At 36.0% G+C, this 16,317-nt stretch overlaps 1 protein-coding gene across 15 annotated transcripts in view; it reads right to left on the bottom strand.

Moving 5' to 3' along the window:
• Positions 1-220: 220 nt before the first annotated feature.
• PICALM (phosphatidylinositol binding clathrin assembly protein) overlaps positions 221-16,317 on the bottom strand; it is a 100,188-nt gene continuing 84,091 nt past the window's right edge. For 14 of the 15 annotated variants that reach the window (XM_045038646.1, XM_045038648.1, XM_045038647.1 and 11 more), the window contains 3 exons: positions 16,060-16,164; positions 2,860-2,962; positions 221-1,590 (listed from right to left, as the gene is read on the bottom strand). In XM_045038646.1, coding sequence (XP_044894581.1) covers positions 2,870-2,962; positions 16,060-16,164 — 198 coding nt within the window. In that variant the 3' untranslated portion in view covers positions 221-1,590; positions 2,860-2,869. The remainder of the gene's footprint in view (positions 1,591-2,859; positions 2,963-16,059; positions 16,165-16,317) is intronic. The other variant, XM_045038649.1, reaches the window with a different exon arrangement.

Below are 16,317 nucleotides of genomic sequence, written 5' to 3'. Positions count from 1 at the left end.
AGACATAAACAATTTTAGTAAGTAGTTTAGATTATCAATGAGTCTAAAAAGTGACAAAAAAGTACAAAGAAAAATCCTTAAGGAAATTAAGTTAAAACAAATAAAATTTACATTTTATTAAATCAGCAAATATAATCACCTGGGTATATTTTTATTAGCAAAAAATGATACTGATGATAAGGAAAAAGGAAAAAGGAAAAAAATGCACCTCAGACCAGAATACCATAACAAAAATTTTGTGGAAGCTGCATTTTATTTGAAAATCCACCCATTTTTGCTAACATACATTTTAATATTGTAAACAAAAATAGAATCTGCAGAGACAATGCAACAAGTATGCTTAAACTCATGTACAGAATTGCTTTCCTACAACGAACTGTCCTTCTTAAGGCCCCTCTCAACCGAAACGTTAAGATGTATTTACACAAAGCACCGATCAACAGTGCAGTTTAATTCTTCATTAACTAAACTCTTGGCTAGACATTAACTTTAAAGATACTATTTCCCCTTATTTAAAAGGTACATGATCATAACATGGCATGAGCCAAATAAAAGGTTTCAAGGATTTTGTCCCCTTCCCTCCCCCCATAACACCTCCTAGAGTTTTACTGAAAAGAAGGAAAGTCTTGAAGTGAAAGCAATTCCTCACATTCATTTTGGAAAGGCCCTAATGTCAAATGGAAAATAATGACATGCCAAGCACAAAGCAGTAAAGTTCCTTCCCAATGCACTAATGCTGAATTTAAAATGTAGTGCTTTTCCTAGTCAGTGAACTGTTCCCTTGCAAAATCCTAGGCACAGAATTGACTATAAGGATTAATGCATTTATAATGCTTCCCTAAATCCCATAGAGACTGAGAATTCTGAAGCGATTCAGACCTATGGACTTGCCTTAAAATATTTAGTGCTCTGTATGTCAGCTGAAAAGCATTCGGAATCAGATTCATTCTTATGGATAAAAATCAAACATACTGTTTACATCCATACTCATTTTCATAAGGAGGTCTGATACAATATTAATGTTATGTAAATTGATAATCATAAATAAATACAAATACTTAAGGAATGTCTACTGCAAACTGAATATATAATTTTTTAAAAGAAAAGTTAATTTTAGTTACTGTTTCTGTGTCTGTGAGGACTGGAGAAAAGAAAGATACTGCATAATTAAGAATTATGATTTTGATCCCCCCAAGAGTCCTGTTGCATTACAGGAAAGGACACAGCTCTTCTCTCCAGGCAGCTTTTCCAAATACAAATTTCACACTTTCCAAATAAGGGCTTTTTTCTTGGTAGGTTACTGATTATGGGTATTAATAAGAGTTGAAAGAACTGAAGGGTTAGTCACCAAAAAGATCTTAGTCTGAAATCATGGCAATTCTTGGCTTTATAAACTGTATTGATACGTTCTCCTATATACTAGTCCCAATTTCCTTCATGGGCCTTCACTGGGTTACTGTAGCATTCTAATGGAAGAAGAGAGTTTAAGAGACAGCAGTTTGGATTTTGCTCGAAGTAAGTATTTGCTGCTTGAGCACTTGTCTTTTTGGAATAATTCCATTCTCTTCCATCTAGTTACATAAACTGTATCTGGAAAAAAAAAAAAAAGAGTGTAAGTTGATTCACTGCATCCTAGGAAGTCTTCTCACAAATAAAAATGCTTTGTGGCTTTTACCATTCAACTGGCCCAGAAATGTTTATAGCATGTTTATCACAACGCTGATCACCAAACTAAGTCAGTATTATCGGCTTATCATGTGTCAAAACTCAGTATGTAAAGACTAACTATAGGGACTTCAAATAGATCTTTCTAATTATTAAAAACCAAGAGATGGGGAAGAAAGAATATGAACGAGCAACTTTTCAATAACAAGTTCAGAACATCTCTCCACAAACACAAATATTCTATGTGAAAAATCTCATTTAGAAAAGCAAAGTGTGAATTATTATTTACAAATGATGTCATAAAATTAGAGATAATTGAGGGAACTGTAAATATGCTTACTAAATCATTTCTTTACTAACATAAATCAAAATCTCAAAGATCTACACAGGAAAAGATTTCAATAGGGCATCACTATTTGCTCAGATACTTCACTCATGAATTCCCTTAAACTGTTCCTCCAAAGACATTACTGAAGTAGATGTGCTAATAAACTTGTCAAATCAGAAGAATACAAACTCTCAAAGATCTAGAAGCTATCTACCTACACACTGGGGGTTAGAGCATCAAGAAGAACAAATTACACTGTCTTCCGACAAAAAGAGGCAGTGTGAATCAAACACAGAATCCTTCTATCAAAAAGGACAGAAGTGTTCCCTTGCCCTTAATTTAAAAATAAAACAAAAGTCTGTTTTGGGGAAAATGTTACTATTTTTAAATGAAAAGGCACACATAAACATAACACTTTAAGAAACTGTTAAAATGAATTCTTCACAACTAACATTCAAGGACATTATATTAAAACTAGAGATGCTCCTAATCAAGCTCTAATCCAGTGTGTAAAATTATGTTTTCTATGCAAATCTTTTAAGACTGATGAAAATACCCAGTTTTTAAGGGTGGTATTTGATCTCATCCATCTGCTGTGGGCAGTGGATGCTCACATGTAAACATGAAAGATGGTTCTTTGATTTCACACCTTCTAATTATGTTAAAGGTATTTCCCAAAAGTTGTTTGTCCTTATGTCCTATTTTGATCTATTTTTATTTTTCACCTAAAGAACAGAGAAGGAGGAGGAAAAGAGAGAACCTAGAGTCCTTTAAAGAAACAAAGGAGAAGAGTGAATTGTGTTTAACACTTGATAAATTTTTAAAGTATATAAGTCCCCATCTCCCCCAACAAGCAGCAATAATACCTAAAGTGATTTATAAGAAATCCTCCAAAGAGAGCTCTGCAAAAGGGTCCTTTCCTGAAGCTCTGTGAGGACTGTGACTGGAGGGGCTGGATGCTGCCGACAGCTGGGGGAAAAGAAGACAGAGAGAGGGAAAGAAAAAAAGATCTCTGAATGACAGAACATGAAAGCAGAAAATGTAATGAAAGAAGAAGTGGTTTTTGTTTTGTCATCTTTAATAAATATAAAGGCAGCCTTTAGAGAAAATGGAATTATTAAAACAAAAGTTTCAATCACATGTCAACTTAAAGGGTATCCAAATGGCATGTGTTTTTCAGAAAACAAATTGTTTCTGAAATTCCAGAGGAATAAAGTATCTTATTCAAAAAGGTCGATAAAAGCTGACCCACAGTTAAGACTTCTATTGGGGGTGCAGGGGAGAGAAGAAGTGCTTGTGATTTTTTCCTTTTTAATTGAGGGAAGATGGCTTCGTGTATCCAGGCTATCTGTCAAAAGCTGTGCAAAGTCCAACCTCAGTCCAAACCAAACGCATCTAGCTGCAATAGTCTTTCCTTCCTTCCTCCTAAGAGGTGGAAGGTCACACTTTTTTCACATGGAGTTGTCTCCTGCCTGTTTCTCTGGATATGCTGTAGCTGATGCATATACTAAGAGGTAAAAGTGATCTTTGAGGTCACCTAGTCTAACTGCCCACATAATACCTTGAATATAGGGAATACTTCAGATCTTTGATTCTGTTTTCTACTTTATTACATTTGTTTGATTCTTGGAATTAGCTGCTATCATTTAATTTGAGGCAAATCGTTTATTAAACTCAATAACATATCTTTAGTATTCCTTCAAAGACAGTTCCTGAAGAACAAAGATGTTCATTTTCCTATGTCACCAAACCTACTTTGAGTATTTCAAACCAAACCCGAGCCATTTTAGTTTGGTGTAAACTTTTTTATGTTTTTTTTTTTTTTTTAATGTTTATTTATTTTTGAGACAGAGAGAGAGCATGAGCAGTTGAGGGGCAGAGAGAGAGGGAGACACAGAATCTGAAGCAGACTCCAGGCTCTGAGCTGTCATGGGGCTAGAACCCAAGAACCGTGAGATCATGATCCGAGCCAAAGTCGACATTAAACCGACTAAACCACCTAGGTGCCCCTAGTTTGGAGTAAACTTTAATTTTTTTTTTTCCTCTCCCCCTTCAAAAGAATGCAAAGGCATGCAAGCACGGGGCTATTATGAAATGAGTCATCCTTTTAGGGATGTTCAATTGAGTACTAAATCAAAGATGATCAAGTGGGAATGGTTTCAATTCATACTTCCAACATTCAAATTCTCTAACAGATTTCAAGTCTCATAATCTGTCTTTGCTAGTTGAAGGTGATCTCATTTCTACCTTTAATTTTTTTTAAGAAAAGCACTATAGAAAATGGATAGCCAATGACTTTCAGCAAATATTACATCACAAGTACATGCAATTTGTTATTGTAGATGCCAAAGTCAATTTAAAAGTTGAGAAATCATCCTCAGTTATTTTAGTGGTTGAGTCATTTTCCTGATCCATACTTTGTTCTCAGAAATAAATGTTCTAAGACAATGGAAAGAGACAATGGAAAGATGATGGAATTACACAAGCAGCTACAGACGGGAGGATGGAGCAGCTCTCTGGGTTTGGGGATTCAAGTAACATCCAGGTAGAGACAGATTAAGGTGCAGCTTAATTGAAAAGACGTCTCCTTCTCCCCACTTCAATTTTGTTATTATTTTTAATGTTTATTTTTGAGAGAGACAGAGACAGAGCATGAGCTGGGGAGGGGCAGAGAGAGAGAGAGAGGGAGACAGAATCTGAAGCAGGCTCCAAGCTCTGAGCTGTTAACAGAGCCCAACGTGGGGCTCGAACTCACGAGCCTGAGATGAGCGACTGCGCCACCCAGGCGCCCCTCCTACTCCCCACTTCAGAGCAAGCATGGATGACCATTCAGAAACAAGAATGATTGTGTGCAAAGTGATCATCAGTCACTGAGCTGGATTAACTGGGTTTCTCTCCAAAACAGATTCTTTCACTTGAAGTTAGAAACAAAAACAACAAAAATCCCTGTTTATTGTGGATAGATTGCATCCAAAATCTGAAGTCTCCTATGAGAGCCCACAGTAAAATGTCTTCTTAAATCACATGTTTTATGAGGACAGCAGGCAGTCTGAAAACCTGCCAGTCCCAGAGGAAAATGCCCCTTCTATTCTTCTCAATGTGGAGCATACTGATAGGGAGAAGTCCCACAGGCTTACAAATAATATTAAAGAAGATCAATATCTTTGGAGGGGGAAAGTGCCAGTTTCTAATACTACTACTAGTCTCTTAAATTGGTAAAATCTACACACGTTTATCTTACATTTATAAATATGTAGCTAAATTAAAACGTGAGAAAACAAGATCTAATACCCCTGTAGTAAGTTTCAAATCATCAATGCTCATCCCAAGCATATGAAATGATGGCCCAAATTGGTTTGGCTGACTGGAGAGTGCTAAGGGAGGGGCCACAAAGCAGCCCTAGACCACCTGTACCCACCTCTTCCTGGCACCTGTACCAAAGCACAGACACACGATGCACTGGTGAGAAGTAGCCAGTTCTGAGTAGTAAATAAGGATAAAAAAGTAAAGGAAATATACTGTAATAGCCCAATTACTGCTCAAGGAAAGGAGGAAGAACAAAAGAGCAAGACAGGGCAACAGGATCTGGTGGGAGCACCTGCAAGTAAAAGAGCTGACCCTCCTTTACTTAAGTGAGTAAATCAGAGCCTATGTAGGGCTCCAGTACTAAAATACAACTAATTTAAGAAAAAGAAAAAAATCCAACTATCTTCATTAACTGTAAAATCACCAACTTTTAAAAGTCAGCAAAAAACAAACTGTAGGTGACCATTCCAATTAAGTCCTATTACAAATATGCCATCACAAAAAGACAAAACATAGCCAATTACCCATTTATTTCAAGTAATATTCTCTATACCAATTCCCACAGACCTATAAAAAAATTAGCATACCTATCACAGTTTGTTCAAATTAAACTGACCTATACCACAAAGGAATATGCCCTTTAAAGAAAGTAGTCATTTACCGTGAGTCTAATACAGACATATTACTTACTCTTCCTTTCTCATTTTATAGGAAAATAAAATATTGAGAAGCAGTCAAAGGGCAGCACATAAACAGAAGCACTAAGATTTACAAGTAATTGATGATGGTAACTCTTAGCTGAAATTCTTCTACCCCTTCCCTCCACCCTAGTCAACCTTTAAAAAATAATGTTGACATGAAAACAAAAATTCTAATGTTACCAAAAACTTTTGCTTTTATCTATAGAGCAAAGATTTTTTTGGTTGTAGGTATGTTTCGTATAATAAAGACAGAGTACAGAAAACATAAGTTATCTTTAATAAATGGCAAACACACTTAAAAGGTTTTTTTTTAAACAAAGAATTCTACTGCTACACCAAATGTCATAAAACAAAAATGGTTACTCCTTCATTAGACTCTGTCCAACAGCAAAGAAAGAAAATTTCAGGTTAGAACAAGAAAATAACAGCAGTCTCAGAGAGAGACTAGTCCAAGTGAAAGCTTTGGAGAGAGTGAAGAATTGATATTTAAAGATAAACTTCTGACATATCATTGGCTCTGCTTAAAATTCTTAGAGAAGAAGCAACTTTGCCACATCTTTTCTTTCCATATGAATTCTGCAGTCACCCCAAAGCCTGGGTAGCCAATAGCAATGCTGTAGAGATTCACTTTGTCTTTGGTGGAGAAGTGAAGTCAACATCTTAAGAGAAAAATGGGTATTACTTCCTTTGTCCGGGATGACAGAGTTTCGAAGAAGGATGGCATTGAATCTAATCCTGGCTTTTTTATGAAATGTTTAGACTATCTAGACCTGATATGCGTGTCTCCCTTTAAGACCATCTTGAGAATTAAAATATACATAAAGCAACCTGTATGTTGCCTGGCATATATTAGTAGCTCAAATGCTAATTACACCTACAATCAAATGCTCTTCTATTCTTAAATAAGAGCCCAACTCTGAATCTATGTTGCTCATATTCTTCCACTGTGTTCTCAACACTCTGTGTTTCTCTTCTAATCGTTCTTATTGTGCCATCAACCAGTCACTTGTTTGTCCATATTATACTCACCTTAAACGGAGAAAATATACTTTACCTGATTCTTGTTCAGAAACTAGCAACCATTTACACATAGTAAGCATTCTATAACATGTTAAATTAAAATGCTTTTTGGTGATAAAACATGCTGTGTATAAAAATAAAAATGATCTACAAAGTAGGACATTAGAAATAAAACCTAGAACTTCTCTCTTAATCTTTACCTATTTAACACTTCTATTTTTGTATATTGCTGTAGGAATATATAATTTATAAATATACATACACTAAGGGTTACATGCTTAAAAAAAATATTTTCCCGATAATGCTGTACAATCAAAACACTCAGAGGCAGAAATACCAGTTATAAAACTGAACACAGAGTTACAGAACATCAGGACAGGAAGTTGTTTTTGGATAATATGAACATATGAATATGAACAGAACATGGCCAGGACACTAGTGGTGCAATTGGATCCAGCTGCATAGGAACATAAGTATACAGTGTTGCATTCCGGTATTTTATATTAAAGATAAAGCTATTCCTCCTTTGTCCCTGTGAAGTGTGGCTAAAAGGATTTCTTTACTGTGGAAGGTAGAGGGCCTGCCCTGTAGGTTTACTCTAGTACCTCTGATAACTGCTTCTTGGGTTTGTGCTCAACATAACCCCATCTTGGGTTTCTGCCCATCAGTAATATCACAAAGTTATGCCACCATTACTCCTGTCACCCTCAAAGCACTACTCATCTTGAAGGCATCAGACTACTGCTAGAGTCTATAATAATTTACAACTGTTAATACGGAAGCAATAAGTTATTCCAAAATGGCATCTAACGTCATCTCATTAGAATTAGGGCAACCTACATTGACCAATAGTTAAAGAAAATCAAACTGGAGAAAGGGAAATAGATAACAAGATTTCCTAAACTCTGGGAGAAAATATTAACTGACCTAAAAATAAACATCTTCTGTATATCATAAGTGCTTCCTAGAGTAAGAGAAGTCCTTTTAAAATCCTACTTAATGGGTGGGCATCACAGAACACTGGCTCAACTTAGTTGAAATAAGTGCTCACTGCCAATTCCTACTAGATTTCAACTTCTTACTCCTCAAAAATGAAAGAGAATGAAAAGCTAAGGTTTATGTCAACTGGTGCCAGAAGACAAAATAATGAAATGTGCCTATAATGTACTACTTATTTGCCATTTATTGCAAATGCAGCACTTCAGCTTGGCTAAAAAAGTTTTTCCAAACTGTCTTCCATATATGAGCTTCCTTTTGCCTGATTTATATACTGAGTTTCCACTAAAAATTTATATACTGAATATATATTGAATTCAATATATATTGAATTTCCACAAAAAAGTTTACCCCTCCCCCAAAACACAGTAGTTTTTTTATTTGGTCCAAACAAATATTTCAATTATTATAAACTAAAGTTTTATACTTCTGGGTAACACTATCTTCCATAAATGGTGAGCCAATTAAGGTGCTTCTGATACAGTCCTGAAGAATGATGTATCTTGGTTCTTAAGAACCAAGTACACTGCGCATGTGGACGATCAATGCCCTAAAGCACGCTGTGCTCAGCCCGACTTCCCCATCTCACCACCGTGGCCTATGCCTGCGTATTTACATCTGATGTTGTCAGACAATAGTGAGTCGTAATTAAGGTTTCAAAGTAATGAAGTATGAATTATTTACAATCAAGATTACTTGTAATGCATGGAAAGAAATATAAACTGTATTAGAATTAGAATATGGAAATAGAGACAAGCACTGAATATGAAGCAACCTTATAAAATTTCCTTCTAAAAACAAAAAAGTTCCTTATAATAATCAACAAAGAAAAACAACAAACCTCCACATCCCTAAGTCAATTTCAAATATTTTTATTTGATTCTTGTGGCAAACATAAAGTAGACAAGGTAAAATTACCATTTTACAGATAAGGAAACTGAGGTCCATGCAAGTTACTTAGGCAACTTGCCCTGAAATACTGTTAGTGAGAAGGTGACACTATTGAATTGTGTCCTCCCACAAAAACATGAAGACCTAAACCCCAGGACCTATCTCTGAATGTGACCTTAGGGAAACAGCGTCTCTGCAGATGTCATCAAGTTAAGATGAAGTCGTTAAAATGGGCCCTAATACAATGACTGGTGTCTTTATAAGAGGGAAATGCCACATGCAGACAGACACAGGAGGACGCCATGTGACAGAGGCAGAGACTGAAGTGCCAACCAAAAAGTGACTGGGGCTACATCTTTCCCTCTGAAAAGAAGAAAGGAAGGATCTTACTCTGGAGGATTTGGAAGGAGCATGGCCCTGCTGACACCCTGTTTTCAGATTTCTAGCCTCCTGAACTGTGAGAATACACTTCTGTTTTAAGCCATCAAGTCTGTGGTCCACCTTGTTACAGGCAGTCTAAGGACACTTAACAGTAGACTCAAATGCAGATCTGCTGACACCAAGGCAGGTGCTTCGTTTCCTCTCTAAAATCTGCTATCCCAATTAATTTCAACTTAGCTAGAATTTATGGCTATATTTAACATACAGGAAAAAATTATAGTGAGAGTAGAGAAATAATTTTCTAAAAGGGACTTCTCTAGTAAATGTTAAACAGTCAATAAACTGTTGTGTTTTCATCTATACAGTGCTGTATATGGTCACTGATGTTCATCATGAAGATTTTGTAGAACTTTACAGTCATTCAAGATTTTAAGAATATGTTCTGGTTTCAAGACAAGAAATTAGATCTCTACTTTTTACAAAGAAAGTCCTCAGCAAAAACCCAGTAAGAAGGTCTTACTCTACAGGTTGTCTTAATATCTTCAATTGTCAGCAGATGGGACTCCTCAGATTTTTGACTGATTCACGTGTGCCCTGGGGACTACAGAACCACTCTCACCTATGGTGCTAAATCCCAATTCCCAAAATAAATTTCCTTACAGTCTACCAGGCAAGAATAAATGAGCATAACACACTGCTGACAAGGCAAAAGGCCTTTTTCACAGAAATCCAGCTGGAGAGATCAGCTGACAGAAGAGGCACTGCCAACACCCACAATTAATGCACCAGGAAAGTTTAAAAAAAAAAAAAAAAAAAGAAAGAAAAAAAGAGAAAGAAACTAAGCCCCAATAACAAAAAGAGTCACTAATTCTGACACACAAGAAAGTCATTAAAAAGGCAATTTTTTGTAAAACTTGAATTATTCCTATATCTAACAGTGTTCCTATTTAGAAGGGTAAAAGGCACTCACAGCAAGCCTTTGTTTCCTTTCAGACACTTAACTGATGTCAGACTTATTTAAAATTGGCCAAACTGGCCATTACAAACAAAACACAGCATCCATTTTGCATCTTTAGCCATATCCTCCATAAACAAAACTGGCAAGCCTCCATTTAAAAAACAAACAAAAATATAACAATACCAATCAAAACCAATAAAACTCTTAAAAGCTATTTTAAAAATTAAATACCCAAGTGTAACATTCTGTTTTTCATACTGCTTTTGGGAAAATAGATTGGTATGGAATCAGAGTGAGTTTCTCATACAAGGAAGTGATAAGAACATAACTAACACAACATTCACTCCCCCCGCCCTTAGGATCTTCAACAACATCTAAACTGCCTGATATTCAATAAAAGAGTGTTATTTCACATCATAATGACTTTCAAAAGAAAACTAAAACTAACTAGATTAACTGTCTCCATGCTTCTAATAGAATAGCTGCATATTGCAATGCAAGATAAGTTTAACAAACTACTGGTCAGCAATGGACATTTCCATGTATACACCAGTAAGTATCAGTAAGATTTACATAAAACACCATTAAGAGAAGGTGTAAGAGTCCCATTCTACTCTAGTTAACAAAAAGGCACACTTGTAACAAGCCATTAAATAGTGAATAAAACTGAGAGGAAGCACAGAACAGAAAAAAAAAATCACTAACCACAGGGAGCTGGTATTTTCCATGTAGTCAAACACCTAGGAAGATGCACTAATGTAGAACACATACGTATTTTTTTAAGCTACAGTGTTGGGCATGAAACAGAACATAATCCCCATCTTTTTAAACAACTAACAGTTACACAAAACTATCTAAAAAATACAGAATAAGCCTGCACAAAAAAATGAGATGAGAACAGGGTAAGTGTATAGAAAGTCATAATTTCACTACTATAGTGAATACTACAGTGTAGTCTATTAAAGACAATATACTAAAGAACAGAATAGTCTAGTCTGAGCTAACAGCCATCCGGAAGGTATTAGCTAACAGGCACTAATGCAGCACTTATAACCTAGATATAATGTAGGACACAGAACACATGGTTTGGAATGGCTCATTAAATGTAATAAGATGAACATATCTAGGAGGGCTGAGATACTCTCAAAAATATGAACTTTATTTAAAACAATCACAAGACCAGAAGATACAAGTAACGTTCTGGGTGAGTAACAGGACTCAAAAACGCACTTCAAGGAGCAGGGAAAGATTTTTGGCACTAGGTGTAGTACTGGGATTTGATTAAAAGGTTCTATTTTAATGGGATTTCATTTTACATTTAAATTACCATTTCATTTACCACGTACAAAGATGGTGTTGGTCTTCAAGTAAGTAGGAATCCAACGGAAAAAAGGGGCAGAGGAAATAATGAGAGAACTGAAAGGTAATTCATTAAGAAAAATTATTCTGGGGGGGCACCTGGATGGCACAGTCGTTTAAGGGCCCAACTTCGGCTCACATCACAATCTGTTTGAGTTCGAGCCCCACGTTCGAGCTGTGCTGACAGCTCAGAGTCTGGAGCTTGCTTCAGATTCTCTCTCTCTCTCTCTCTCTCTCTCTCTCTCTCTCTCTCTCTCTCTCTCTCTCTCTTTCTCTCTGCCCCTCCCCCACTCATGCTCCGTCTCTCAAAAATGAATAAACGTTAAAAAAAATTTAAAAATGTTAACTATCTGGTTACAGCTAGCATTTGAATGGACAAAATTAATTCAAAGGACTACCTAAGAACAATTAAAAACTAAAACATGAAAAAAACTCACCTACTTCAAACATAAATAGTTTAATTGTTTTAATTACTAAAAACAGTCAATCATAGGGGAGCCACAGCGGCTCGTGGCTCATGAGTTTGAGCACTGTGTTGGGCTCTATGCTGACAGTGCAGAGTCTGGAGCCTGTTTCAGATTCTGTCTCCCTCTCTCTCTGCCCCTTCCCTACTTGTGCGTTTGCTTGAGCGTGCTCTCGCTCACTCTCTCAGAAATAATAAATAAATAAACTTAAAAAAAATCAATCATGAAATTAAAAGTATCTTCATTCCTTAGGTGACAGTTGTCAAATATTTTAGGTTACAATAACCATTAGCTAACAAATTAAACCAATCTTAAACATTGCTCTAAATTATTACAGTGGTCATAAGTAAAAAGAGAGGTCAATGAGGAACAAGTAAGTTACACAATAGAAAAGGAAAGTTTTTCAACCAGATTCACTTGTTTGACAATGTTCAAAACTATTACGAGTCAGGTACTATTCCAAGAACCAGGGACACAGAAGTAAACAAGCCACATAGAAGCCTGCCTCTAGGAGGCTTACAATCTACTACAGGAGTCTCTTGTTACACTGGATGGATGGATGGATGGATGGATGGACGGATGAATGATGGACAGACAGATGGGACAGATGAACAGATGTCAGAGAGTGGTAAGTTCTATAAAGAAAAATAATACAGGATAAGGAAAAGAACTTTAGATCTCAGAAGTACTGAAAGGGCATGAGAGATGACTAAAGAATTAGTGAAGAATGAACACTGGGACATGTATGAATTGTTGAGTCACTACACTATATACCTGAAACTAATACAACACTATGTGTTAACTAACTAGAATTAAAATAAAAACTTAAAGAATAAATAAAGAATAAATCTACTTTATGACAGATAAAGGCCTTGTGGCAAAGATAATAAGTAGCAGCAGAAAACTGGATACTTACGGAGAACTATAAAGGCATGGGAATTGAAGAACCTGAATATTCTGTTTACTGACTATTACTGTTACAAATATGGAGACTTTGTGAGGCAGCTGTTAAGCCAGAAGGAAAGCTAAGGGATGTTCACATGTTGTTATATTTAGATTCACTTCCTTATTTTTAAATATGGAGATAAGACGCTAAAAATACTGCCATATCAGATTACTGGAGTATTTATAAAATAGATTAAATTACAAGGCAAGATACACAGGGAAACTACTGCAAAAGAAACCTGAGATTAAGGGTCCCTGCAGAAGACAAGAAGGGTGGATCTAATGACAGCAGAGGAACAATTAGTAGGGCTTTGTGATGAGACACCTGGAGAACAAAGGGAGAAAAGGGATTAAAAGTAACATTAAAAGATTTAGGATTCTGCCGTTCAACTGATTCAAACTGACTGAAGCTTTTTTGAGTCACTTCATTGCCACCTGATTTTTTTTCCTGGTTATCCATTTGCTTCCTTTATGTGCTTTCTTTAATCTGTAATATTCAAAGTTAAGTACTCACATCAAATTTGATTTCTTAACAGGAAGAAATCAGTTAATTATTATCAGCAATAATAGAGCATTATTGCTCTAATGTTCTCATTTCTTTTCTCTTTTGACATAATTTGATTAGGAAAAGGTAGTTCTGCCACTGTCTCTCTTCATGACATGAAAATTCTAGCATGTTTTTTGATGTTTCATGTTTGCATATTTTGGTGTTATGTGGATTTTAGAAGGCAACAGTATATAAAACCTGGATTAAGAGCAGATGCTAGGGAGTCAGCAGTTTTTATAAAGGTAGATTTTTACTATGATTTTTTTAACCATATATTTTTTTAAAAAAGCAAAATTCATACAAAATGTTTCAGTAAGGTTGAAAGCATTCCCTACAACTATAGATGTTCTTGACATTTATAGTAGTTATATCCTGAAATGTGTAAATGTAGTTTATAATCCAGCAGGAAACTCAAAAGATTGGCAGAGTGGTTCAGTGCTACATGCTAGTAGAGTAGCCCTATGGACTCAGTCCCATTAGTACAGAGGCAGAGTGATACAAATGAGCACTGCACCAGAAATGAGGGATTCCTGGGGATAGTTGCATTTCACCGTTTACTTGGCTGAAGAACATTTCCAAGTCTCAGCTTTCTCTATCGGAAAAATAGGATGGTTGGCCCATCCACCTTAGGTATTATGTTGAGAAGAGGGTGAAACAGTAAGTGCCTGCAAACAGTCTGGCGTTATCCAAGCTTAAGGTTATGATGTTATTATGTTTCCGAGACAGGAGCCTGCAAGATAAGACCCAGACTGGGGATACAGGGTTTAGTCACACATCAGGGAAAAAATTACTGTAGTCAGTAGTTCCTGGTAAATGTATAGCTCTGGACTATAGCTTTTTCTCTTAAATACATTTCAGGTGCTAATCACTTAGTCCAATCAGCAAAAAAATAAAAGTAATTTTTAAAAATAAATGATACTGGGGCCCCTGGGCAGCTCAGTTGGTTAAGCATCCAACAACTTCGGCTCGGGTCATGATCTCACAGTTCATGAGTTCAAGCCCTGCGTCGGGCTCTGTGCTGACAGCTCGGAACATGCTTCAGATTCTATGTCTGCCCCTCTCTCTCTGTCCTTCCTCCCTGTGTGCTCGCTCTCTCAAAAGTAAATAAACATTAAAAAAATGTTTTTAATTAAATAAATGATACATATCTGAAGTTAAAAGTATAGATAACAAAGAAAAAAACTGAAAAAGAAAAAAACAGAAAAACAAAATGACATGAGGAAGACATATAATCTCAAGAAAGCATCTACACCAATAGTTAGGGAAATCATCAACATTTTAAAAGATTATCAAAATCTAATATATTTCTTTCTTTAGCAAGTTAAGTCAGTACTTAGGCCTACTACTGGTAAAAGACGGGAAAGAAAGGTATACATATCCATAATCCATCTTATAAAAACAAATACATACGAAATAAGTGACTTATAAAAAAGTTATGGCTGCATCAAGTACCCTTACTCCCAGCAACCTTCATGGTAAATACTCTGATAAACAAATAGGCAGATCACTTTAACATGGAAAAAAGAGGCAAGAGGGTAAATATATGAATTGCAAAGAACATGGATTTTACCTTTTAATCAGAATGAAATTCACTACCCATCCCAAGTTACTGGTGCTCCCTAAGATGCTAATTTATGAAATGAGTTAAATTCTTCAAAAGGGCTGAAAAACAAAAGGATTGATCCCCTTGTGATAGAAAAAAAACTCTATCACTTCCTGAGTGTCTCATCCACTGGTATGCCAGAAAGAAGGGACTAACAAATTTCATATCTCTCCTACCCATAATGAGGAGAAACTTTCAAAAAACAAAACAAAACAAAAAATCCAGATTCCTCTAATGCTAACAAAAATGGGATGAAAAACAAACTGAGTATTTGGGGTGAAATTTCAGGACCTGGGAGAGGGTCTACGAAACATCTGAAAAGTCTCTCCTTCAAAGAAATTAGGTCAGCATGGCATTTCAAGTTTTTGTTTGTTTGTTTCTTTGTTTGCCTTCCTCCCCACACCCCCCCCCCCACCCCCACCAGTTTGTGTTTAAATACAATCCTCAGTGGCAGGAAGTTATCTAATAAAAAAAATAACATTCACATCTTTTTGTAGACTTGTCTTGTGGTACAAACATCTCAAGGGCAACATCTTTCGTGTAGCACCATTCAAACCAAGGCACTAGAGCTCAGTTTCTAGGGTTCACAAAGGAGAGCAAGCCAGAATCATGAACAGAAAGTAGGTTCCTTAATCTCAGAAAAACCACCCTCTGGATTGACCAACTACAAGTTATCAAGAATTTTTCATCCTTAATGTTTGTAATCTGCTTGTGCTTTCCTTCCAAATAATATTCTTAAAAGCTCTTAGATGATAAAGAGGCAAACAAGACAACACCCACCATCAATGGGGAAAAAACACTAATAGCTTGTTTCTCAAGTTGTATAAGAGGAATTCTTAGTATTATATTCTTTCTACATCAAGCACATTAAAAGTTACATATGGCACATTAATACCTGTGCTCCTGATACAGGACCAAAGGGGTTTGGTGGTCTCATGACAGGCTGGCTATATATTAAGGTTGGTTGTGTCATTACAGGTACACTTCCCATTTGAGGAGGCTAAAAAAATAGAAAAATATTAAGTTAAATGATGTTGACGGACATCTTCCTTAAGTAGTACACAAGAAGGATATCAATAATGAAAAATACTAGTACTTTTGCTTTAACTCAAAGGAAAAATTCTTGTAAATACAGCTACAAATTCTTAAGAGC

This window comes from Felis catus, chromosome D1 (genome assembly GCF_018350175.1).
Source record: "Felis catus isolate Fca126 chromosome D1, F.catus_Fca126_mat1.0, whole genome shotgun sequence".
Taxonomy (NCBI): domain Eukaryota; kingdom Metazoa; phylum Chordata; class Mammalia; order Carnivora; family Felidae; genus Felis; species Felis catus.
Note: the sequence above shows the minus strand (reverse complement) of the source record. Positions and strands in the feature narration are given on the sequence as shown.